The following is a 27405-nucleotide window of genomic DNA, read 5'->3' as shown; positions in this document are numbered from 1 at the left end:
AGTTTTTAATTGATGTAGCAAATTGAGAAACTAGTAGGGATAGGAGTAGCCAGGGATTCAGTTAACATATATTTTTTTTAAATAAAGGCTTTTGTGGGTATTGGAACCTTATTTGATTTCCAGTTCTTTCTTCTGAAAGCTGGTGACCTTGAGTAAGAATTTGATCTTTCCCTTTGCCACCTAGGAAGTGGAATGTTCTGACGTTTGTGTACAATGGTATATACTATAGGGCCTGGCACCATGGAAGTGCTCAATTGAAAGGGATGCATTATTATACATATGTATTAGAGACTTATTCTGGTCCTGAAATATCCTGTCCATGCACTAGCAAAAAGAGGACTGAAACCCAAGTGTGCCAGCACTCCAAGGACGTCTTCCTGGCTCATCGAAGTGTCCTCTTCATGTGGTTGATTGGGAAGCCGCATATTAGATTGTTTGACAAAGACACAAGGAACCACAGCTGGTGCTGACTAATTTAACAGCTGGGGTGTGACCAGAGGGATTTAGGGGTACTTGAAGGAAAGACAAAGGTCACCAGGCACACAGTCTTTGCAAAGTGGAACATGCCAAAGGGAATGTGACGTGGTCTCCAGCACTTTCCACAAGAATTGGCGTAGGTCTATGTGGACAGGACATCTGTTTATTGAATTGTCTTCATGATCTTTTTAAATAACCAGCTACAACTTGGAGACCCCTTGTATTTGCAGAAGTGTGTGCCTCCCTAAAATCAGAGAAAGCAGTGACAGCAGAAGGCTTTTGTTAGGGAAAGGGCATAGGAAGTGTTCACCACTCTCCTGTGCTAGTCTTGTGGCTCTCCAGGAGGCTGGTGGCTTGCTCCATACTGAATATAAAGGTCAGTCAGCAAGAGTTGACTTGCCCCTAAAGAAGCTGGTTAGAACCATGCCCTGTGCTTTCTTTCTGTTTTTATAAAGGTGAAAGATAAAAACAGAAATGGACTCTCTTTACTGAGCCCTGGATTTTTGATCCCGAGTTCAGGAACTTCCACTAATTTTTGGCAGAACTGCACATCTGCAAAGGGGCAACCTCTCCTGAGCATCTCCACAGCCTCATCTGGAGCTGCCTGCTGCTCCAGAACAGGGTGCCTTCTACCCTTCCCATGCATGGCTCCTGGTGCTCCAGCTCAGAGTGCCTTCCAGCCTTCCCCACACCTAGGTTATTTTTCTTGACTCTGGATATATCCGAAAGTGAAATGTGAGAAGGTCATGGGATAATACTTAGACTAAGATTTCAAGCAAGCAAGCAAATTGAGGGTATCCCTGAAACGTACATAGCCCAAGTGACTACTCCTGTAGCTTCTCACATTGTGTCATAATAAATTAGAATGTAAATCATTTTTGGAGACTGAACATATGTTTTGTGGATTTTGTTCATTGTCATGAATACTTTGCAGAAGATTCTCATCTTAGTCTGCTAAGGTTGCTGTAACAAGATTTCACAGGCTACATGGCTTATAAACACCAGAAGTTTCTGCCTATTAACTATGGAGGCTGCAGGCCCAAGTTGGGGTGCCAGAAAAGTTGAGTTCTGGTCAAAGCCTTTGGGGTTGCAAGTTGTCAACCTCTAACTGTATTCTCATGACCTGGAAAAAGACTGAGTTCTTTAGGATTCCTTTGTAAGGGCACTAATCTTACTTATGAGGCCTCCATTCTCATGACTCTCTCTCTTAAATGGTCCATGTGGTGGTTGATCGTGGTTGTCAACTTGACATGCTTAGGAAGAGAAAACATCAACCTGGCCTGTATGTATGTCTGTGAGGGCATTTTTTTGTAGGAAGGCTCAACCTACTGTGGGCAATGCCATCCGTGGGCAGATAGGGATAAGAAAGGTAGCTGAACATGTGCTTGAGACTGAACCAATGGGCAATATTTCTTCATGATCTCTTCTGTAGTTCCTGCCTCCAGGTGCCTTTTGAGCTGCCTTTGTGACTTCCTTTCGTGATAGACTTTCACGTATACGTTATAATAGACCCCACCCACCCCAAGCTGCTTTGGAGCATGACATGTTTCAAGGCAACAGAAAGCAAACTAGAATACCATCTCTTTGGGGCTTAAGATTTTAATGCATGAATTTTAGGAGGACTCAACATTCGGTCTATGATGGCCTCAATTATTTCTCACTAGAAGTACTTTTTGGCATTTATGGTGTGACAGTTGCTTGTGTGTGTGTGTGTGTGTGTGTGTGTGTGTGTGTGTGTGTATGTGTGTGTTTATCATTCACTCACAACTAGAGAAAGAGCCCTCATAGATCTGATTTGCAAGTGTTTAATGGGACATCCCTGTTGAGAAACCATGGTCAACTTTATGATCATAAACAGCAAATTTGTTAGTATTTCCCACTTTAATTTACATACATGGGACTGTGATCACAGAAGATCAAGCTGAATGAGATCTAAGACAGCATCTGTTCAAATCTTTCATTTTGTAGTTGAGGAAACTGGAGATAAAGTTCCTTGCCCAAGAACACACCGCAGTTGCTGGGAACTACACAGGTAATACCGACTTTGTCTAACCCAATTCAGGGCTCCGTTCTGCCCCCTTTGATGTCCTACAAAAGTGGTTCAAACTGTGTTTGGGAATCAGTGAAGGAGTTTCGACTCAACCCTAGTTGGTTGGTGTCCTCTTAGGATCCTGAGCTTTGGGTTTCCTAATGGCTGGATAGTCCTTTAAATGAGGTATTTGGTTTAAGAGTACTTGAGTGCCTAAACTACCTGTGGGTCATGACCACTTTGGGGGCACATATCAGATATCCTTCTATCAGATATTTACATTATGACTCAAACAGTGGCAACATTACAGTTCTGAAGTAGCAACAAAATAGTTTTATGGTTGGGGGTCCCCACAACATTAGGGACTGTATTGAAGGGTGACAGCATTAGGAAGGTTAGGAACTCTTGGCCTAGACCAAGACTGATGTCATATCCCACATTAAAGTCACCATTTTTGTTCCTGTCTGTGTATACTTATGGATTTATGTATCCACATGCACATATTTGTGCTTATAAGTGGGGCCAGAAGTCAACATTAGGTGGTATCTTCACTTCTTATATACTTTATTTTTATTTGTTTGTTTTTACATCCTGACCAAAGATTTCCCTCCCTTCTGTCCTCCCAGTCTTTCCCTCACCTCTCCTTTTCCCCTCACCCTATCCACTGTAGCATTTGTGCAGAGGGCCTAGGTCAATCCCATGCAGGCTCCCTGATTGTTGGTTCAGTATCTGAGAGCCCCTACGAGCCCAGGTTAGTTGGTTCTGTGGATTTTCTTGTGGTGCCCTCAGTCTCCTACAACTCTTCCTCTCCCTCTTCCACAGGATTCCCTGAGCTCTGCCTAGTGCTTGGCTGTGGGTCTCTGCATCTGTTTCCATCAGTTTCTGAGTGAAGCCTCTCTGACAGTTGGGTTGAGCATCAATTTATGAGTATAGCAGAATATCATTAGGAATTATTTCATTGACATCTTTTTGCTAGTCATGTTTGATTCTATCCTAGGAAGTCTGAGGTATCCCACCTTTGGATCCTGGCCCTCAGGAGTAAGCTGTCTCTCATGGTATGGGTCTCAAACTGAGCCAGTCATTGGTTGGTCACTCCTACAATTTCTGCCTCACCTTTACCCAGCACATCTTGTAGGCAGGACAGATTGTAGGTAGAAGGTTTTGTGGTTGTGTTGGTATCCCAGTCTTTTCATTGGAAGTCTTGCCTGGTTACAGGAGATGGCCAGTTCAGGTTTCATATCCCCCATTGCTTGGAGTGTTAACTAAGGTCACCATCATAGATTGCTGGGGGATTCTAGCTCAACCCAGAGATGCCCCAAGATTCCAGTTGTTTCTTCCAGTACTGTCTTCCTCCATACTCCTCCAATCTGATCCCTCCTGTTCCCATTCCAAATCCCCACTCTGTCCCTCATCCAGCAGTGATGTCTTTTCTATTTCCCCTTTACAGTGAGATTTATGCATCTTTGTTATGTAGCTCTGTGGATCTGTGGATTGTGGCATGGTTATCCTTTACTTTATGGCTAGTAGGCTAATATTCATTTATAAGTTAGTGCATAACATGTTTTTTCTTTCTGGGTCTGGGTTACCTCACTAAGAATGATCTTTTCTAGTTCTACCCATTTGCCAGCAAGTTTCATGATGTCATTAACTTTTATTTTTCCTTTTTTGAGACAGGGTCTCTTACTGAACATGGAACTCCATGTTTCAGCTAGATTGGCTGACCATCAAGCCCTAGGGATGCACCTGTCTCTTTGTTCCCAGCACTGAATTACAGGCACACACTGCCATAATTATCTTTTTCGATGGATGCTCAGCTCCTCATGTTCCTATAGCAAGCATTTTATGAGATGAATCATTTTTCAGCCTACTGGTTCTATTTTAAGGTTTGGATAGGACACAGTTGATGTGGTCAGAGAATATTTTACCTAGGATTTAAAAATACTTTAGAATTTATTACTTGATAGCTTCATAGATGTATATAAAGTATTGTCATCATATTCTTGCCCCCTTACCCATTTTTCTCCGCACCCTTTGTATTCCTTCTTTCTAACAAATCCTCTCCTACTTCAATACATTTAAAAAAATGATCTACTGGCTTTAATTGGAGTTGCTTGCAGGAGCATAGAGGTCGGGTTATTTACTAGAGCATAGATAATATATCAGTGGCTACATGGCTAAAAAAAAGTGACCATCTCCCAAGTGTATCAAAGCTTCACTGGCCACATTTTCCCTTCTTGGTGATCTATAAAACAATAACATATCTTACAATGAAATGTACTTTATATTTGATGTGTTGTGATAGCTCATTTCCAGGGCAGATTTCAGAGGTTATATCAACTATTCCTAGAGGTGATGCAGGATATGACGGAGTTTGTGTTCTTCCCTGCTTGGTCTGTACATCACAACCCAGTACACGCTGGGCAAACTGAAGAGGGGTTTTTATAAATAAAAGTGGTACACGGTTCAGTTTCTCTTCCCTGTGTCTGGAGTAAGATTCCTTCTAGATTTCTAGGGACCTCCAGCTTTCTGACTTTGGGCTCTTGGATCTGGCCATGGTGCTGACCGTAGACTTCTAGCACTAATGTCCTAAGAATTCTGGATCTAAAGTCTGAGTCCTGGAGCACAATGTCTTTTATGCTCCAGTGCGTGCTTGCTCCTCTTGTGTAAGCCTTACAAATCGAGCTTGAAGGAAGTGAGCACAGGAAGATGCCTTGAGCTAATATGGATCTGAGAGTGGCCAGTGAGACAGAGTACCTCTAGGTGCTTGCTGAAGTCCCTCGTCACTCTCCAGAACTGAATCAGGCAGAGCTCAGCCTGGAAAGGATACACAGCTGTCAGCATTTCAAACAGTGGGAATTTAATTCAGACCCACCAATAACACAGCCTGTGAGATGATGGACATGCAGGCAGATCAGGATGGCGGGGCTGTCTCCAAATTAGTGACAAAGCCTGCTGCTGAGTCCCCTAAGTCCACACACTGAGGAGGTGATAGAAGAGCTGGGGGCATCTGGTGGAAGGCGACGCTGCCAGGTGCGAGAGCTGACACTGTGGGAAAATGCCAACAGCTGCCAGAGGCACCACCCAAGGAACAGAGAGGTCAAGGAAAGACCTTGGTTTCTCCCTGTCTTCTGACTTCCTTGTAAACGTTTCCCGTTGGCACATGCAGCAGCCTGCGAAGGTTGTCCTTCAGGTGACAGAGTAAAGAGTGGGCAAGGAATATATCCAAGTGACAGAAAACCTGTAAAACAGACAAGGAAAAAAATCAGAGGCATCTAGGATGGCAGAAAGAAAAAAAATTGAAGCCAACCTATTAGTTCTGTAAAGGCGGAACTTCTTTTGTATTGCGTAGAAAGCAGGTGCCTGGACTTCCACGGTGAAGAGATAGGGGGCAGAGTATAGAGGAAAGCTCTGAATTTGGTGCCGTCTACTTTGTCTCTTCCAGTGTGCATTAGTGTATTAGTTAGGATTCTCTCGAAGACCAGGACTTACAATGAATCTATCTTTATGTCTATATATCTACATCTGTCTGTCTATCGATCTATCCATCCAGCTTCTATCTCTCCATCCATCTATCATTTATCTGTCATCTTTCTATGTGTCTACCTAATCTGATATATATATGTATATGTATATGTATATGTATATGTATATATATATATATGTATATGTATATGTATATACAAGGGGGATTTATTAGAATTGCTTATAGGCTGTGGTCCAGCCAGTCCAGTCCAACAATGACTGTATACTAACAGAAGATCCAAAAATATAGTAAGTTTTCAGTCCATAAGGTTTGATGTCTCAGGTAATTTCCAGTATATGCCAGAATCCCAAAGAAGTGGCTCTAGTTCCAGTGAAGGAATGGAGTTGCTGGGGAGAGCAAGCAGGCAGAGACCAAAAGCTTCCTTCTTGCACGACTTCTATGTAGGCTGCCAGCAGAAGGTGCGGCTAGGATAAAGGTGGTTCTTCCCACCTCAAAAGATCTGGATTAAAAGTGGGTCTTCCCACTTCAAATGATTATTTAAGAAAAAAATTCATCACAAGTGTGCCCAGATGCTTGGGTTTTTGTTAATTTCTGGTGTAATCAAGTTGACAGCTAAGAATAACTATTGCAGTTTCTAGATACAACTTCTTATCCTACTTTGATTCAGTGCAAGGTCTCTGCCACGTCCTGTGTTCAACCTGAATGACCTACTACCTGTTCTCTCTCTCTCTCTCTCTCTCTCTCTCTCTCTCTCTCTCTCTCTCTCTCTCTCTCTCTCTCTCCCTCCCTCCCTCCCTCCCTCCCTTCCTCCTTCCCCCTCTCTCTGTTTTTTTTTTTAAACACAGAGCTTCTCTGTGTAACAGAGTTCTGACTATTTTGGAACTCACTTTGTAGACTGGGCTGGCCTTGAACTCAGAAAGATCCATCTGCTTCTGCCTCCTTAGTGCTGGGATTAAAGGCATACACCATCACACCAAACTCTTCCTCTTTTTTTTTTTTTAAATCTTTATCCTCTCTTCCTCTTTGTGTGCAGAGATTCAGCTATGACAGCTGATCACTTTGAGCCAGGACATTGTGCCTGACTTGCTTTCTTTCATCACCATAAAATCCTGAGTATTCTGGCCATGTTTAAAAACACCACCCATTGTCGCTGATGTCTCCGTCACAGTCATCCTGCTTTCAATATCTCCTTCCCACTGTATAAATTTGCCTTGGATTCTAAAATGATGGAGTTTGTCCTTTATTAGTTAGGTTCTCCTTGAATCAAGGGGTCCATCTGCTCTATCCACAACTGTGCTTTTCGAACCTGCAATAGTGGCTGTAATATTAATTTGTGGTCAAATATTAATTTGGTGTAGGCATGGGCCAGAGAATTACTTGTATGAATGTCTTCCTACATGTGACTAACGTGTTTTTCCATTTCCTTGCTATTTTAAAATTAAAATCTCTCTCTCTCTCTTATGCATATGTGTGCACACATTCGTTTTTTTTGAGGCAGGGTTTCACTTCAGACTGCCCTGAAACTCACAGGCCTCCTGCCTCAATCTCCTGAGTGCTGGGACTGCACAATGCACCACCATTTCTGACTCTGTTTAGTTTTTTAGTAAGATCACCTTGTAGAGGATATATATGAACGGTATCACTATCACTTCATGAATATGTAGTTGTGGCTATCGATATTATTAATGATTTGAATTTCTTGGATATTTACTATGCAAGAAGGTACAATTTGGAAAAATTAAATAAGTTCTCTCCCCACCCCCCCCCCCCCACAAAAAAAACCCAGCATCAAACTCAGGTCTCTGACTCCAAGGCCTTTTACCTGTTTTTAGCATCTCCTTCTGTTGACTCTGCATTCTTGAACACGGAAGCACATGGTCCTTCCTGACCATCCCTGGTCACCCTCCTGCTCTTCCCATCACTTGTCTGTGATAACAGAGTCTTGCTCTCTTCTTTATTTTGTGTCTATTTTTGTTAAGCCCATCCTAAGCTTTGTATAGGCAGTTCTGCTGAATACCGCCCACATTGCTATGACCGTAATGGCCACTCCCACCACTGTATTCTCTAGAATCTTGCATTTTGTTAAAACACCGTATGTTCAGTTTTGGAAATGCTTACTCTTTCATCTCCTTCACTACCCAATAACCCCTTGGCGGCAGGGACCCTGTCTTGTTTATGGCTGTATATTAATCACTTTGAAAAATAGATATTTTAGGAGAATATGTGAATGATAGTTTAATATTAGGAACCTCTGAACACTGAAACATATTTATTCATCTCTGAAGATAATGTTTATATAAAACTAAGAACCCCTTCCGTGGAGAGATTAAATTCAGCTAGAGAGAGGTGTGGTCTGGGCGTTTCTCAGGTATAGGCAGAAAAGAGGTATTAGCTTAGAATCAATAGCGGAGCTAGATGACAGCTACTCCTACCATCACAACTCCCCACATTTCCCTGAAGCCCAGCTGTGCTCACAGTGCCAAGCCATTTCTCATCGTCAGCTCTCACCAGCGTCTGAAGAGATGAAACAGCTGACCCCAAGGGAAGACTCATTTCAGGATGTGATCTAGGACACTAAGGGAAGCAGGCACCTTTGGTGACACCCGTGTAGTGTGAGAGATGCGTGCTCTGGAGTCACCTGGGCCCTGCAAACAGAAGGACTGATCAGCTCTTCGCCTCAGTCCGAGAAGAAGGTGATAATGAGGAGAGGGGAGAGAGTTGCTGGAGCTCAAGGGTCAAGGAGAGATGACCGTGATGTCCAGGACTTTCAGAGCCTCACTGTCTCCTGCTTGCTTGGGTGCAGCCATGGCTCTGATGTCCAGCAGCTACCCGACTGATGAAGAGGAGGGAGATTCACCCTATGTGTGGTACTGTCATTCAAGGCGAAAGATGCCAAGCCAGTCCTGTTCATGACAACCTTATATTACAATCCCATGTTACTCTCACCCTTTCCTCTCATCCTACCATTATGATTTAAAGGAAAAAAAAACCAGGATTTTAAAACATTGGTTCATTTCCGCCAGTCACTGAAGATTCTGCTGAGATAGTTAAAAATGGACACAGGTCTCAGCTACTTGGGAGTGAGAAGGTGTTGTGATTGCTTCTGCCTCCCCAGAACCCGGAACCAGACCCTTGTGCGCAGGCAATGGTGCAGTGGGAGAAGGGAAGGAGAGAACATTATAGATCCATCACCCTGAGGATGATGTCTTTTTTGTTCTGACAAATTTTACATGCTCTCCAGATGCATAAACTTACACAACAGATATCTCAAACTAAACATTTACTACTAATAAATCATAAAGAAGTTTATTTTAAGCCACTTTTGGCATAGATACAATCTTACCATTTATTAAAGACAATAGCAAATTTTCATAGAAATGAGGTAGATACAGTTACTTATATGTACGTAAAGAATTAAGATATGGCTGAAAGTTAGATACTTCAGGACATGGAGCCTCCTCAGTGTTTTGCAGAGTTGGTATATATTTTGATTTTATAATTGTCAGTTCTAAGAATGCTGTTTCACATAAACACATACTACAAAATGTCAGGATGTTTTTAGGGCTATATCAGAAATTGTTAGAAATTCTGTCCTAACCCCAAGTCAAAATTCAATTAATATTTTTTCCCTGAAACTCAAGTCAGCAACCAAGTAGCATTTTTTTAAAAAGTAAACATTCTAAGAATACAATCCAAAGATAAACTAATTTAATTCATGTTGAGAAATGATGGTTGGAAAATATTTCAGGAAAATATTTCCTTATTTTCCACAACCAAATCACTGCTTTGAAAAGAGAAGAAAACGTTTTATTTACAAGAAAGATGCTGCAGGTCACAGTGTTTGACAGTCTTGAATCTGGGTGGTATGATCCAGGCAAGACTCAATGGCATGTACAGTGAGAAGTATTCATGTTGTGTGTTCAGAACCAAAGCTGTCATTGGGGAAAAAATGGGGACACACTGTCAGAAATGTGCCTGACTCATCCATTCTAAGTTTGATCTTTAGTCAGTTTGTCTGTTGTCAAGCTTCTCATGATCCCTCCATATGTGTGACCCATAGTTCACAATGCTGACAGTCTGTGATTCTCCAAGTGTGATTCCTGACCTACCATAGTGGCACCCCTGCTGTAGGTGGCTGCTTGTTCGTCCCCGCCACCCAGAACCAAAATAACCACACAGAAACTGTATTAGTTAAATCACTGCTTGGCCCATTAGCTCTAGCTTCTTATTGGCTAGCTCTTACATATTAATTTAACCCATTTCTAGTAATCTGTGTATCACCACAAGGCTGTGGCTTACTGGATAAAGTTCCCGGCATCTGTCTCGGGTGGGACTGCATAGCTTCTCCCTTGACTCTGCCTCCTTTCTCCCAGCATTCAGTTAGTTTTCCCTACCCAGCTCTGTTCTACCCTATCAGGCCAAGTCAGTTTCTTTATTCATTAACCAATAAAAGCAACACATAGACAGAAGGACCACCCACACCACATCCCAGTTCAGTTAGAACTAGAAAGCCAGGCTAGTCCGAGACCCACTGAATTAAAACCCCAGGGACTAGCCCAGAAGTCTGTTTTACCCAGCCCTCCAGGTGCTTCTAAAGCATGTTCAACTTTGATGACACTCTTCTAGGCTTTAGATTGTTATTGTAGGGATCTCAGGATTGGAGAAACAGAAGTTTTTCTCTAGCCTAGGTTTCAGCAACAAACTCTGTGCTTTATAAATAATAGTAAGACTGGGAAGAAATGTGTTAACAGTAGAAATTGAAGGCTAATTGATGAAGTACAGTGTTGTGATGGTGTTGTTAGCAATAGTTACCCTCAAATCAAGACCATTTTAATATACCAATTTCACTCAAGGGCACAATCACAGATCCTCTCTAGAGGGTGGTGACAGAGCTTGTTGCATACAATTATATTCGGTATATTCGTAATGTAGGGAAAGCTTTCCTGCAAAAAAAGTTTGTTATTTCCACCCAGGTTTGCCTTTTCATCTATAAATAACATTGTCTGTTGAAAGCCCTCAGTTGCTAAGGATTATAGCATGAATTCTAATTGATCTCAATAATAAAAATCTGGAGTCAGCTATCGGGGCAAAAGCTGAAGGATCAGAGAAGCAAGGCAGTCAGCCACTAGAGAGTTCCTTTCTCTACCAATGCTCAGACAGACCAGCGAGGTGATCCTGTTTCTACATATCCTCAGACTGAATGCTGTCTCTATGAAACCTCAGACTGCATACCAGACTGAATCCTCAGACTGCATCTGAGATCCTGTCTCCTCCCACCTTATACCTCTCTCCAGCCAGCCGTATCACTCCTGCCTCTACCTCCCTACTTCTGGGATTAAAGGCATGTGATCCCAAGTGGTGGGATCACCATTATGTGAGCTCTGTTTCTCTTTTAGACAGATTCAATCTTACGTAGTCCAGGGTGGCCTTGAACTCATAGAGATCCGTCTGCCTCTATCTTCTGAGCGCTGGGATTAAAGGTGTGTGCCACCACCACCTGGCCTGTAATGAGTTACTTAGCTCTGCACTTCAGGCCAGCTTTATTTGTTAGATTACAAACAAAATATCACTACAAAAGATAGCCCAGCCAGCCCAGGCTCTTCTTCCTGTAAGCTGACCCTAGAGAATGTATGATCTATTTCACACCCGCTGGACCAGAAATCACATCATCACACCTGTTCTCCAGGGTTGCCATCCCTCTCTGTTTATTTCCATTCGCTCTTCATGTCCTTCCCTATTCTCCATATCCCTCCTAACATAATGCTCTACTTTCCCGTGACTTTCTTCTCCACTGGCAACATAGCTAGGTAGGTACTGATATGATGGTAGAGCATCCTTGGCATAAATATCAGTGCAAAGGAAAGATTGAGGTTGTAGGTCACAGGGCATAACTATCATCCTCACTGAACCTCAGTGATGGAAGTCGCTAATAAATCCCTGCTCTTTGAAGGTGGCCTGGAGTCTGAGGGCCTCTGCTCACCTTTCCAAAGCAGGAGAGGTCTGCTCAGAGCTAGGGTGTATTGAGCCTTGCATGACCAGGCTCTGTGTTAAAATCCACAGTGCTTTAGCTAAAGAGATCTGTCTTCTTTATGTCCAACGTGCATCCCACTTGGTCCCTGCATCCCAGGATAACTATGAATGTGGCCCAACACAAAGTATCAGCATGATGAGATATGTGTGTGTGTGTGTGTGTGTGTGTGTGTGTGTGAGAGAGAGAGAGAGAGAGAGAGAGAGAGAGAGAGAGAGAGTTTTCTCTGTAATTTTCTTCTGCAGTTATTGGCATGAGCTCCATAGACGACAGCGCAGTCTTACTACATCAAAAGGAGAGATGGCTCCCGAGTCTCTAAATTTTAGCCTATTAGCCAACTCCCCTGAACTCCCTAACCACCTAGGAGACTGTGGTTCTTGTTTTCTTTTCTTTTCTTTTTCTTTCTTTTTTTAAAAATTAACTTGAAGGGATCATTAACCCTTTGTTCTCCAGCCTTGTCTGTAAACAATTTAATTTCACTCAGGCAGCTCACCCTCCTGAAGCCCACTAATTAGTGCAGTAACATTGGGCTGTGGCAAAGAGCGATGGCGCTCGGGCCAGTGAAGTCACTTGCTAAATCAGGGCAAGCACACTCATCTTATTAATATAAGCTAATAGGATGTCATGCATATCACACCCTGTGCCTGGTGACCACTGGGCAGCTGGACTAATGAGCTTTTATCTAGACTGAGCCGTGAGCCTCAAGCAACTGAATTAACTTGTTATGAGCTTCACAGCCTCCCCCTTGGAGGCTGGCCAGGTGAAAACAGAACAAGTTACAGGCTTTGTTTAGGATGTGTATACGTGTTTGATCTGATTGCGTTGCTGCTGAGGCTCGGGAACTTTCGGACACTGCAGGCAGCATCACAACTAATGTTTATATTCCTTCTTAGCAGCAGTTTGGATTGCATGTGGTTCATGCAGCTGTGCTTTGGCATAGATGAGAAGAAGGAGCAAAATTCAGAGAAGGAGGTGTGTGTGTGTGTGTGTGTGTGTGTGTGTGTGCGCGTGCAGGAAAGAAGCAGTGGGCCTAACGACTATTCAAATGTGCAATTGAACAGTACTTTCACCGTTCAGGCCAACATCATCCTGTTTCTCTTCACGTCTCCCAAGCACAAGGTCACTCTTCATGAGCACCAGCCTGCCGAGGAAGGCAGGACAGGCATCCAGCTGTGGCTAGCAGCCAGAACTTAGGAACACAGACACGGCTGGCTCCCCTTTGGGGTCTGCCTGGAAGTCTGAGCAGGATGCCCCGGCTCTGACCCGCCTGGCCCCTCCTCCTAGCCTGGCACAGATCCTCCATCTGCAGTGGACATCTCTGAACAAAGGTGTCTTTCTTGGAACAGCCTACCTACAGCCTCACTCAGAAGCCTCGCTTGGCTTTTGTCTGCTCTGTTCCTCAGGCTCCTGGAACTGATTGGAAGGAAGGCTTCCTTGGGCTTGGCTGAAAGGTGGTGTGGGGAGGAAGGGGAGAGTGCAGAGTGAGGTGAGGATTTATGTGAGCTCTGTCCCTTTGGGACTGAAAAGAATGGCTTTTAGCAGGAGCATGGGTAGACCTCCACCCTTCAGGGGAAGCCTCCTTCCTTTTAGGTCTTTTCTTTCCTCATTCAGTAGTAATAGCTATACGCTGCCCACAGTTGTCCAGCACCTGACATTTTGCAAGCAGGAGGCATCCTTGGGTCCTCACAGTAGCCCAGAGAGTCCTGAAAGGCAGGCAGATGTGTGTATCGGGGGGAGGGGGGAGGATTAGACAGAAGAAAGAGAGTCCAGCTGTATGTCTCAAGCAAGAGATCACCCCACCCCTCCTGAGTTCCACTTTAGTAACCTGGAGAAAGGATACTGACTCACATCCTGCCTCATACAAGGGTAGCAGAAACATGGAAACAGTTCAGTTGTAAAAGGATATGTTTCAGGTACTAGGTACTTTAAAACTATCTTGTAGGGGAAGGAATTGGACCTCGGAATCAGAGGAGTTTTTATCTAATGGCTTCCAGCTGAGTAGCAAAATTAGGAGTGAAGCTTCCATCTCCTCTGTGGTCTGAGTTACTCTGCACCACTTCCTGTGTGCTCCTGAACTAAAGAACTGAGCTCCAGGTCCGTGGAGACAAAGCATTAGGCCTTTCGTGGCACCTGGGCCCGAGCATTCATAGGTGACAGTCATTTCTTATGCTTGATTTGCAGGTTAAAAACCTCAGGTCTTCCCTCTTTCCAAGTGTGTGTCTGGGCACGGGCTTGTTGCCCAGGTCCTGTGTGTATGGTGGCAGGTTCCTGAACCTCTCTGAGACTGGTTCTTTAGCAGTTGGGATGGGAGTTTATTGCTGTTTGAATGACAATGAAGCATATATTCTGGAGAGGAGGCTGGGCATGGAACTGGTGCTTGAAGCGTGAACATGTTCTTATTACAAAGTGAATGTGTGACTAGGTGAGGCCATCACACGTGTGTTCAGTAATCCAGAGGCTAATGTCTGTGCTTTCCCTGGGCCACAGGACCCCGTTTCCTAAGGTTTCCCCATTTGCTGTGGCAGGGGAACCCCCACCTGCTACACCCAGTACTCATCAATGCTGAGCACACCATCTCTCTGCCAGTAAACCCCAAACAACCTCTCTGCTCTCTATCACCTTTTCTGGGGTGAGATGTGTAACCTCTGTCCAAGGCTGAGAGGCCCCCTACACATTGCTGCTCTGGTTCCCCACCTCCCATCTTCCCTCTAGTTTCCAGCATGCTGAGCTCTTTGGGAACACCTGTTTCCCCTCCCCTTCCTTCCCCGTGGACTTTCTTCATCTGCTCACATCTCCTTTTTCCTAAATACATTTTTTATTTCCAGTTTTGGCTGTGGATGAGGACCTTAACCACTTACTATTTTATATTCTCATCCCTCCAGCTTTCATAACTCATTGTCTCATTCCTTAAGACCAAGGGATCATCCCTCTTTTCTTGTTTCTCCTCCTAGTGCACTTGACAGCGCTGGAGGGGCAGAGGTGCGCAAGGAGAGCTTACGAGGAGCCGTTCTTCCTGGTGAATGTCTGCCTTCCCTACCACTAAACTGTTTGCCCCTTGATTTCCTTCCTCTCTTCCACCTGGAGACCCCTGCTGACCTTTTGTCTTATTCGTTCTCTGCACCCATGCAGCCTTCTAGAGACCCTTTGCTCTCTGAGCCTTTCTGGGTGCTGAGTCGTTTTCCCCCTTTGGAGCACAAGCCGAATCCTCCTCAACTCCTCTGTATCTCAGTTTGACTTTGTGTTACCCTCAAGGCTGATTAACTGACTTAACATCATCATTTAATGGAGAAGTTCTCAGTCAAGTCAATCTCTTTTCCCTCCCGCTCCCTGCGCGCGCGCACATGCGTACATTGATACATGGGGAGGATAGAGAACAACCTTGACTATATTTCTCAGCTGTCATCCATGTTGCTATCAAGTCAGGTTGTCTCACTGGCCTTGTGCTCACCAAGCTGGTAAACTGGCTGGCCGGTGGGCCTGAGGAGTCCAGCGGTCTCTGCATCCTCAGTACTGGCTTCACTAGTGTGAGTCATGATGCCTTAAATGTGGATTCAGAGGGCTTGAACTCAGGTCCTGATACTCAACAAGGTGAACAATTTGCCAACTGAGCCATCACCCCCGTTTCCAGACAGATCTTTTGTGAGGCCTTTTTCCTGGAATCAATTGAGCACTCCTCAAAGAACTGTGCATCCAGCAATTTGAGAGCAGAAACTGCATGGACTCTGTGTGTCAGAAGACCAGCAACCTCCACGTTGTTTTGAGTTCATTCTATCCCGAGACGACCACTGCTGCTCTCAGGAAGGATGAAATTCCAATCCCATACAGTGCAAGGCAGTGGCTGAAATAGCTCCCTATATATCCCGTCATCGTAAATCCCTCCCTGACTTCTTCCCCCGCTCCGTCTACCTACAACAGATCCCAGGGCCTTCCTCCACTCCCCCAGCCTGGGAGACATTTATAAGGCTCATCACTGGGGAAACACCGGGGCCTTTTATTGTCTCCCCCACTTCTAGCACGAAGATCTTTTGTCCCCCTCCCTCACTCTCACCTCCTGGACCAAGGTCAGTTATCTTATACCCTGTTTATGGGCTGTTGGGATTTTTCCAACAACCTGAAATGAATCTGCAAGACCCCACAGGTAGTGCTGCTTCGTCTTCTGGCCATAAAGCACGGCTGGCTCTTTCATCTGCGATTGCTTATATCATAAATGAGTGGGCAGAAAGATGGTGGGAAAACAGCATCTCCCCCAACCAGCTCAGACTTAAAAAAGGTTGGGGGGTGGGTGGGTAGAAAGCCCCAAGAAACATGTTCAGACTTTGTGCCAAGCCAATTCATTTTCCTCTGGTAGGCTGTACAGAGAGACTTAATCTCTGGGCTTCCCCCGCTAAGCGCCAGATTTATGCTGTGCTTGTGTCTAAATGGCCTCCAGGGATGCTGACATTTGTTGTTGGGGAGCTGAGAGTGGTGTTCCTTTCATCTTTGCTGAGGGGTGTCACCTTAAATTATGAGGGATAGCTCCAGCCTACATCTGAGTGTGGGAGGCTCCGGCAATGAAAGATGCCTGCTCCGCTTCGCTGTTGGGAGCTTTTCTGCCATCTTCTGCTTTCCGCTACTCCAGCCGGCTCTGGGAGAAATATTCCACAGTGCACATTCTCATGGAGAAGTCTGTGGGATCTGTCAAGGCTGCCCTGCAGAAAGAAAGGAGGGAGGAGCCTCACTGAATGTCCAAGAGGAGCTCAGAGCATCTCCAAGAAAGTCACAAGAACATCCCAGGCTCCTAGTATTTATGTGCTATAACAGGAAGTGGTTGAAGGACAGGAATGAGCCACTCCTGTGCTCCCCTCTTTAGCATCTGACTCACCTAGACCTTCCAGGACAACTGGAAGTCCATACTGGAGATTGTTCAGGTAGCAACATCCCAGTTAAAAAGTATGCATATTATCCATAGCAGAGAATTTATCAGATCCTACTAACTGTTCACTGCTTGGTATACCAGATAAATGTTCTTAGCCCAGAGTCTGGGCCCAGAAGAATGGGCCATAGACACAGGATGCAGATGTTCAAATGGAGAGGGAAGAGGTCATGTGAGACCTAGAACAAAGGTCACTAAACTGAACCACACAGACCATATTTGGCCTGGTGTCTGTTGTGGAAATGCAGGTCTACTGGACACAGCTATGCCCATTCTTGTGGACTCTTCCTGTCCTTGGACTATGGTGTGGTGCTAGGAGACTGGCGTGTAAACCAAGACTGAAGTATTTAGACTAAAGGATAATCTCGGAAATTTCCCAGGATGTTTGGAGACTCCTGTGGAGGGAGAGTGGGTCCCTGTAGTAACAATGCCACACTGGTTTCCTGGAGAGGACGGGGCATCTATGGACCACGATTGTTATTTTAGATTTCACATTTCCATTAGTTCTATGATCCAAAGTTCCAGTATCTATTTGCATTAAACTTCGTGAAGAACAACTATAAAGAATAAGACTTCTGCAAGACAACTGCAGACACCGCTGGTGGAAGACAGGCCTCTGAAGACCTTCCAGTTTCATTTAAAGCACACTCGATGCTGAGGATGCCTGGGTTCTCATTTACAGCAGTCTGCAGACTCGTTCCTAGCGAGGAGCTGCATGCCACTTGGCCTGGGATGTCAGTCATTCCCGTTTCCACTGGAGAGTCACTGGAGGATTACTCACACCAGAAATCCCTCTTTACCCTCATCAGGGGTTGAGGGAGTCTCCGACCTGCATTAAGGCCTTGCGGCGGTGAATATATATGGACATGACTTTCTTTTTCTTCTTTTAGCCTCTTGGGGGATCATCTTATTTTACTGAGGCGTTTGCTTTCAATGTTTATTTTCTTCTTGCTATTCTGCAAACCCCCTAGGATTGCCCTGAAAACCTTGTGCACAGCTATGACTAAGATCAAGTACAACATCACTCCTGGGAAAGAGCAGCTTCACAGCCGAAGGAGAGACAGGAGCATCATTCTCCTCATGAGGACTCCGGTGCTAATGCTCCTTGATCTCCCAGGGCCTTTTATTTGTACTTTTGCTGGGGAGCGAGGCATAAAGAGAATATAACCTTTCTACAGCATATGTTAAGCATTGCCTGTGTGCTGGGGTCATGTGAGCTTCTCTGTACATAGCGTCAGTGCTTCTGGGACACCCACAGGGTGGATGTTACTGTCATCAGCATGTAGAGGAGGAAACCAGCTGGGGGATTGGGGACATGATATGACTAGCAAAGGGCTGGGAAGGGGCGAGAGTCCCTGCCTACCTCTGCTGCCTTTTGGTTCAGGGGATTCACAACTGACTGCCCCTTCACATTCAAGTGACATGTTTTGACTGTCCATAGAAAGAGAAAAATATTACTCCTTCATATAAAAGAAATCTTTGGCTCTGGTAGAGTTCCAGTTTAGAATTCAGCTCATATCAAACTACCATGTGCAAATAAACAGCGTGTGTGCCATGTAACTACAGGATCTGTCTTGTGGGCTTTTTAAAAGCAGCCAGAGGGACTGCAGCAGGGCAAGCCCACGAGAAAGGTGTTCACTGCAAGGAGGGTGGGATTCTTCCTAAGACCCAGAGATAATGGAGGGTCTCCTTAGGAGAGCTTGAATCTTCAATTCCCAGTGGCTCCTAATGCACAACGTGAAAAGACATTCACCCTGGCATTTCTTAGACCCTAGAGATATCTTCTGAACCTCTGAGGAATGCCTATAGGAGAGACTTCTACTTTGGGCATTATGCATCATTGTCAACGTATATTCTGTGAGGGCTCAGCTCTAAACAGGACATCTTAATCAACTGCTCTCCTGCTGCAGCCAAGGATCAGGAAAGATATGGAAGAGGAGGCAGAAAGAGTGTGAGAGCCAAAGGATATGGAAAGTTCTAAGAGATATTGTCCTCTGGACATGACGTAGCTACTGTACTCATGAATTCATAGTGCCTGTGTAGTGATGAGCTGCAGGCCGCTTCCCGCCACCCGGCTCTCTGCTGCTTGGCTAGCTTAGCCCCAGAAATAACAACACACAAACTGTATTCATTTAAACACTGCCTGACCCATTAGTTTCAGCCTCTTACTTACATCTTGATTAACCCATATCTAATAATCTGTGTAGCACCACGAAGTGGTGCCTTCCCTGGAAGATTCTAGTGTACGTCCATCTTGGGCCGGAGCTTCATCGCGTCTGGCTCAGAGAGGAAAGGTGGGGCAATTGTCTGAGCCATCTACCTCACTTCCTTCTTCCTGTTCTGTCTACTCCACCGACCTATGTTCTAACCTATGAGGTCAAGCAGTTTCTTTATTAATTAACCAATGAAATCATCAACATAGAAGACACACCTACATCATGCCTGTACAGAACCTATAGAAGATCAAGCCAGCCAAGAGTCTAACATATACGGGGAGGGAACTTACAAGGCTCTACATTGATGGAATTCTTCCTTGGAGGTGTGGCCACTGGTAGGTTGCCCATGCTCAGGTAGATGACCCCACGTCCTTGCACATATGGAAAACACTAAATGGACTTAGTGAGTTAAAATATAAGGAAACATGAAGTTGGGCGGTAGGCATGTGTGAGAATATCTAGGGGCACTTGGAGAGGGAAAATGGAGGTGGATATGATTATTTTTCCTTGTATACATATATGGAATTCTCAAAGAATAAAAATTAAGAAAAAATACTTACCCCTTTATTTCTTACCTGCTAATTGAGTTGAAGTAATTCACATACTTTTCTTAGGGAGCTGCTTGTTTTATAGACCAGAAGTTTTGATGAATTATTAGTGTTACCTGATCATTTCCAGTCATCTGTGCCTATAGATAACATTATGCTCATTTTTGATGGCCCTGTAAACAGTAATATTTTCTACCTCCTTAGTTAAAAATTAAGTAGATAAAATTATTGGCATAGTTCTAGGAAGTTTTGCCTGAGTCCTTCAGGTCTAGTTTTGAAAACTGATGTCAAGGAAATCACTGATGTGGGATTCTGTTCTGTATGCTGTGAATACCATTGGTGATTAAAGAAACTGCCTTGGCCTGTTGATAGGGCAGAACTTAGGTAGGTGGGGAAAACTAAACTGAATGCTGGGAGAGAGGAGGCAGTGTTAAGGAGAAGCCATGGAGCTGCTGCTGGAGACAGACACACTGAAACTTTGCTAATAGGCCATGACCTCGTGGTGATGCACAGTTTAATGGAGATGGGTTAAACTAAGATGTAAGAGTTAGCAAAGAGAGCTAGAGCTAATGGGCCAAGCAGTGATTTAAATAATATGGTTCTGTGTGATTATTTCGGGGGCCTGAGCAGCCAGAAAAAGGACAAGTGGCCCCTCCCACAGCAAATCACACTGGGTATTGGTTATATTCTGAACAGCATTTTGAATGCCTTACTAATACAGGCCTATTTTATCTCTGTATCAGTTCCATGGAAGCAGGCTCTCTTGTGTCATGATTCTGCTCATGAAAAATGGAGTCCGAGTTGATTAGCTTGCTTCAGGCCTCACACCTGATAAATGCACAGCCAGCTGTGCATAGCATGCTGTGATAAGCCTGATGACTGTGGACTTTCTGCTCTTGCCGCTAAGCTTTAGAAGTGTTTTCTTAGCCTCTTTCTGGAAGCTTTTAGGTCAGCACCACACAGGTTCTCATACGCATACCTAAAGCCATCTTGGGACTGTGGCATCCCAGAGCTTCTTATGGAGCAGCACACAGCTCCATGAGGTACATCTGGGGACTGGGGATACAGTTTTCTGCTTCTTTTTAGGAAAAAGTGATGATGAAGAGAGTCTTTGCAAGTCAGCCCATGGGGCAGGGAAAGGAACGTCAGAGGACGGCAAGGACCACAAGCGACCCAAACGTCCCAGAACCATCTTGACGACTCAGCAGAGGAGAGCATTCAAGGCCTCATTTGAAGTATCCTCCAAGCCCTGCAGAAAGGTATAAGAAGGGGAGAAGAGAACAAGGTGCCTTCATCTGTGTGCAGCTGGACTCCCTGTGATGTTAGAGGATGGTTGGGGGGCCTGAGTGGTGGGGACCGTGACTCAGTCTGCAGTGTGATCACAAACCCTGCAGGAGGCTCCAGCGATAGCTAAACTATGGCCTGGGAAGTAATGGAATTTCCCCCAACTTCCTGTGTATGTGCCAACTCCCAAGGACCCTAACTCCTCTTATTTCATGAAGAGCCACAAGGAATAATCAATAGTAATTAAATTATTATGATAATAAGTACTAGTGATAGAAACGAGATGCCTTAACAAAGAATATAAAAATCTTGCAAGAATATAAAGTATCTAAAGATATAAATATAATATATTCTTTATAATATAAAGAATATAAAGTATCTTGCAAGATATGCTTTTCACAGGCAAGTCTTGTCTCAGTCTCCTTGGGGATTCCCTGGGTAGCTGTTCATTCCTTCCAATGATATCTTCAACTGAATGAATGTGCTCTGGCTTTTGACTGGCCTACTGATGAGGACCTGGGTTGTATTTGTCTGGGGGTTGTTACAAATAGGATCCCTGTAAACGTTTATATAAAATTGCTCATTGGCTTAATGAAATCATATTTTTATTTTATGCCATATTCGGAGGAGAGCAATCTAAGAGTGGGAGGGCAGTTCTGTTGTCCATCACTTGGGTCCCAGCAGTTGCTCCAGCTGTCTGCATTTTCCCAGCCAGCCACCATGGCGGTAGAAATAGAGGGCAAGTACTTGCCATTTATAGTCCCTCTGGGAAGAGCTCACTAAGGAAAATAGTGAACACAAATATTCACAAGGCACACAGAGTTACTTGGAAGCAGAAAGATAAAGCTGAAAATTTAAGTCAACGACAAGACAAGAGGACAAGAAAGAGCCATTTGTTCCTGCAAAGAGATTTTTCACTTTAGTTTTCCTTACGTGGTTTAAAACATATCAAGCCAACTCCAAAAAACCACATGAAGCCCTAATGTCAGGGTACGAGAGTCCCGAAGTGCCCCCTGGGAATGTGCATCTGAATGTGTGAGCATTTCTTTTCTGTCTTTACCTTGTGAAGGATGCCTTCTCTACCAGAGAGGAAGCGCAAGCTTGTGTTTGGGTATATTTGAACACGAATCATGAACTAGTCTCTGCTTAAGACTGTGACCTGTGCCTCACCCTGCACCGCCCAGGAAATGTCCTGCCTTCTACTCTGGGAGGCCAGTGTGTGTTTTACACTCATTTGTTCAATTTCTTCCAGGTGAGAGAGACTCTGGCTGCGGAGACAGGCCTAAGCGTCCGTGTGGTTCAGGTGTGGTTCCAGAACCAGAGAGCCAAGGTAATCTGCTACCCACCTTCACCTGTCTTTGTCTTGCTAGCGTCTCCCCGCAACAGCAGGTGGACCCTGGACTTGCTGTCAGCCTCTCTAAGTTAAATTATTGGGCAGAGTAGCTCTCTTGACTAAAAACTCTGCCACCAACAATTACTTCAGCCATCATGGCCCTGCAGAAGGGAAAAAGGAAGCATTTATATTAGTGAAATGGCTTTTGTCATGGCAGGCGGAGCGAAAGTCTCCAGTCCCATCTTGCTAACTCTGGTCACACTACCTTACTGTCCTAGGTAACAGTCAGGTTCTGGGTTAATTATTTTCTTTCTGACTCTAACAATACACATGTCTGGACTGTTTCTCATAATTTTGGTTTTATCCTTTCTTTCTTCCTTCTCTCTCTCTCTCTCTCTCTCTGTCTCTCTCTCTTTCTCTCTCTCCCCTTCTTTCTTGTGCGTGCATGTGCACGCATGTACATGCATGTGGATGTGTGCATATGCACAGAAGCCAGAGGTTCTCAGGACAGTAGTTCACCTTGGTCTTGTTCTTTTGAATTGAGTCTCTCACTGGGACCTGGAGTTCCTCAGTTAGCCTATTCTTGGGGGTCAGATGCCCCGAAGCACTCTCTCTGTCTCCATTCCTCAGCACTGGGGTTACACAGTGTACACCAATGCCCCCGACTTTTTGCTAGAGTTCTTGAAAACTGAGCTCAGGTCCTTGCACTGGCGCAGCAGCGCTTTGCAGACTGGGCCATCTTCCCAGTCCTTAGAAGGTGAGAAAGTACTCTCCTTAGTTGTAATTCTGCAACAAAATTCCGCAGCAAAGGGCTGTTGATGTGTCGTGATTCCAGCAACAGAAGACATTATTGGGCAGTGAGTGTGTGAGTGCTGATGGGCGTGGATTCATGAAGCGGGAGCACACTGAAAGCTCTGGAGAATTTTATGGCTAAACAGTTTATTTTATAACCTATTATCACACACACACATACATGCACATCCATGCATACACACACACACACCACACACACACACACACACACACACACACACACACACACACACACTTACCTATTAAGATCTCACCGAATGGCAGTGTTTCCCAGAGCCCAAGTTGAGAAATATCGGGTGAAAACAACTGGGTGAAGCTGTTGCTTTGGTGGGCAAGCTTCTGTCATAGAGTACAGATCTCCCATGGTGCCACACAGAGCCTGCAGATGGGAAGGAGGCAAAGAGTATCTGGGCTCATCCCAGGTTCCCACCCGTTGGGCAGGTCATGCTCTAACCTATCTGAGACTGTGAAACACATTATCCACATATTGACTGCCTCACATGAAGCAGTTCCAGAGCAAGCAGCATGTGGTCCTTCCTGGGAAGAAGGCCCTGTTTCCGAGAAGCTCGGTTGTGCCACATTTCTCTGCCAGCTGCATTCCTGCTGCTGCGAAGTAGCAGATCCCTGGACGCTATGCGTCTGAGTCATGATGTGTGGATACCTGATGTGTGGACGGAGTAAAAGCTGGGGGTTGCCCCTTCTCCTTTAGGAAGAGTCCTTTCACCAAAGGGGAAAGGCCACACCCTTCCTGTTCTCCCTTCCCATATGGACCCACCCAGGGCCTCTGACTTCTAATCCTGTGGTCCTCTTCTCATCAGATGAAGAAGCTGGCACGGCGGCAGCAGCAACAGCAGCAGGATCAGCAGAACACTCAGAGGCTGAGTTCTGGTAAGCTCTTCCCAGCCAGTCCTCACTGCAGTTCAGGTCTCTCCTACCTGAGGCCTTCAACTGAAGTGCTCTGAGCGACTTATCCCTAATCAGTGGCGTGCCCCTACGCACCTGTTTGAGAGATGATGATTTAGGTAAAGACCGGGTTGGAGGTAACTTGTAAGAATGTTGCGGGCATCTGAACTGCAGATCCAGAGCAGTTGATTGACAGTGGCAAAGCCCCTGGTCTGGACCCTGAAAGTGTCAGGACCATGTGCAAAGTCAAAGGCCTATCCAGTTTCTTTTCTCACCCAGCCCTCCTCATTCAAAGCGAATCCATTGCTAAAAGACACTGTTGACTTGGCCCTTCCATCACCTTCCATCACTGTGATAAAGTTCTTGAGACAGTCAACTTAAAAGGAATAAATGTTTATTGGGGCTCACGATTTCTGAGGATCTCAGTGGTGGTAAAATATTCTCTTTAGGGTCCAGCACTAAAACAGTCGCCTATTTTCAATGTCTCGAGCAGCCATGGGTCTCTTTCATTCACTGCCATTCACTCCAGAGAACGGCTTCTGACTGGTTGAGAGTATCACTTGCCTGTGAGGACAAGCAAATACTTGGCCTACAGTTTGATGCCATATCAGTTTGGCTAAAGAACAGTAGTAAGTTTCCAGTAAGGCCTATGACCTCCTCAGCTTGTTTGGTTTTCCATAGACTCATAGTATCAGGTATGCATTTTCTCCAGGGCTGTGAGTCTCAACTCTAATCTGAGAGCAGTTGGTTACTCCCTAATAGCCATGCCATTGTTGCACCAGTGGGCACATTTTGCTTGGCAGGTTGGCATCATGGTGCATAGGATTTACAGCTGGGTAAGACCAGTGATGAGTCGTCCTCCCCCTTCCCCCCCAGCAGACTACACAGCACCTCCCAGCACGGTGAGAACTGTACAGCAGGGAAGAAGCTTCTGGATGATTTCCAGCTTGATTTCTTTATATCTTGGGTATATGATGCCTTCTGCAATATGGTCTTATTGTCTACTTCTGAGGACAACCAAAAGGAATAGCAAGAACTTCTACTACCTGGGGAGTCTCTGGGGCCTCCCTGACCCAGAGAATGTGCCCCATACCGGGCTAAACAATGGCTTCTAAAAGCAGTAAATCCTAGCCGTGTAGGGTATCTCAGTGGGTTTCCATGTGATTTTCTCACAAATATTTCATTTTGATTAATTGTTTGTGGCCTCCCATCTTCCCTATCCTTGACCCCCATCCTCGCTTAAACCTTTGTATCTCAGTGTATCTCTTTCCTGTCCCCTGTCTTCTTCTGATTTGTCCACTTCCCTTAAGGAAGCTTTCCTCCCCTGTTGATGCCATTCTAGTTTCTTAATTTCTACCCATGCTCTGAGTTAAACACACAGATATAAATGTTCAGAGTTTAGGTCACCTATGAGAGAGAATATGTGATATTTGTCTTTCTGGGCCTGGGTTATCTCAGTCTGTATAATCTTTTCTGTTTCCATCCATTTACCTGCACATTTCATCATCCCGTTCACCAGTATTTGTACACAGAAAAGCTGGTTCAGCAGTTGCTGGGGATGGGTGGGCATCATGTTGAGTAGGAGTCTTGAAATCTATTCTTAGCTCTACCCCACTACAAATTTATTCGGTCTGGAACCAACCCGTCTTCCATGGAATTGTGCCTTAGGATGCATGCATCCCCAGAGAAGAGTAATCATGCCTGCTCTCTTTGTCACATAGTCTCTGAAGCCTTCACAGGCATGAAGGTGACTTGGCAAGAGACATGCCAATTGATTCCATGTAGACCAACAAAGTTGGGAGAACACTACACCAGGTCATCATGAAAACGCAGTGCTTAGGACTCTGCTGAGGGACTTCCCAGGGCAGCTGCTAGGGTAGATTTTAGAAAAACCGGAAGCAGTGGGAAATATTACTGGGAGTTCATAGAGCCGTGCTCGTACTGAGGACGAGGAGGCAGGAAGATTTGCTCTTTTCATAAACATCTGCACACAAGCAAAGTGGGCTGCAATTACAGCCCTGTGAGGTCACATAATTCTCTCTTGACTGTTGAACTTGTAACGGGTTATTTCAAGAAAGATGCTTAGATCCATTCCCTCAAGTGGCTGCCAAACTTATATAGTATCCTAAAGTTTGGCTTCCCAGTCCCCATCTCTGTCCTCCACTGTCTGGGCCTCTGCTGAGCACAGGATGAGAAACACAGATGCCACCCCATCCCTTTCTAGTTGGTAAGTAAGGAAAGCAGGACCCAGGAAAGTAAAATTATATAGCCACAATCACCCAGTTTGCTGTCACAAGCCTCTAAGCTGGTCTTCCATGATTCCTACAAACTACTGTTTCTGCCCTTTGGGAATCACCTCCAGCATGGAATAGGGGGAGTGAGAATGTGACCTCCAAAGCCAGGTCATAAGGGACACAGTGGGTCCTCTCAGCCCCACCCTCTCAGAATAGATTATATACATGAATGAAATTGTCAAAGAAAGTAAATAAATAAAAAGACAGGTTCTTCTTAGCCTCCACCCTCTCAGAATACATTGTATACATGAATGAGATTGTCAAACAACAGATTAAATAAATACTAAATAAATAAGTAAGTGTAATAGCATGTTCTTTTTTTCCTTGTGTTCTCTTGAGTCACGGCTCTGGTAACAGCAGGCTGCCATGGCATGAGAACCATGAACACTGGGCATCTGGTAGTGCAGTCTTTTGTGGGTTCCTGGGATGCCAGTTGAAAATGATCTGTCTTCTTTTTGGTCCTGCAGCTCAGACAAATGGCGGTGGGAGTGCGGGAATGGAAGGGATCATGAACCCCTACACAGCCATGCCCACCCCACAGCAGCTGCTAGCCATTGAGCAGAGTGTCTACAATGCTGACCCATTCCGACAGGGTCTCACTCCACCCCAGATGCCTGGAGATCACATGCACCCCTATGGTAAGAGAGACTCAGTATCAATTGGTCCCCTCTCAATTTTGCTGAATCACCAAGAATAAGTGATATTTCTGGCAACATCTGATGGGTACAAAAGATTCCCATGCATACTCTTTGGTGATCCTTCCATGTATCAGCATTTCTGAGGTCCTTTGTTGAACCTTTTCTTGTCTACTTTGCCTTGTAAGGCAGTGTTCAAGGGATATGGCCTGGGGACTCTAGTGGGATGGAGTGAATGAGTGGAGGGCTCTAAGATGTTGCATTTTTACATTAAGAAGGGCAGTGGTCGGGCTGGAGAGACGATTCAATGGTCAAGAGCACTGACTGTTCTTCCGAAGGACCTTGGTTCAGTTCCCAGTACCCACGTGGCTGCTCACAACTGTCTGTAACTCCAGTTCCAGTGGACATACACGCGGGCAAAATCCCAATGTACATAAAAAGTATTTTTT

At 45.0% G+C, this 27405-nt stretch overlaps 1 protein-coding gene across 1 annotated transcript in view; it reads left to right on the top strand.

Moving 5' to 3' along the window:
• Lmx1a (LIM homeobox transcription factor 1 alpha) overlaps window positions 1-27405 on the top strand; it is a 141334-nt gene that overhangs the window by 112314 nt on the left and 1615 nt on the right. The window contains exons 4-7 of the mRNA XM_038349965.1: window positions 20781-20953; window positions 22231-22308; window positions 23943-24012; window positions 26789-26959. Of these exons, the coding sequence (XP_038205893.1) occupies window positions 20781-20953; window positions 22231-22308; window positions 23943-24012; window positions 26789-26959 (492 nt within the window). The remainder of the gene's footprint in view (window positions 1-20780; window positions 20954-22230; window positions 22309-23942; window positions 24013-26788; window positions 26960-27405) is intronic.

The sequence above is a fragment of the Arvicola amphibius genome, chromosome 12 (genome assembly GCF_903992535.2).
Source record: "Arvicola amphibius chromosome 12, mArvAmp1.2, whole genome shotgun sequence".
NCBI lineage: Eukaryota > Metazoa > Chordata > Mammalia > Rodentia > Cricetidae > Arvicola > Arvicola amphibius.
The sequence above is the reverse complement of the archived record's forward strand: the minus strand, read 5'-3'. Positions and strand labels throughout refer to the sequence as shown.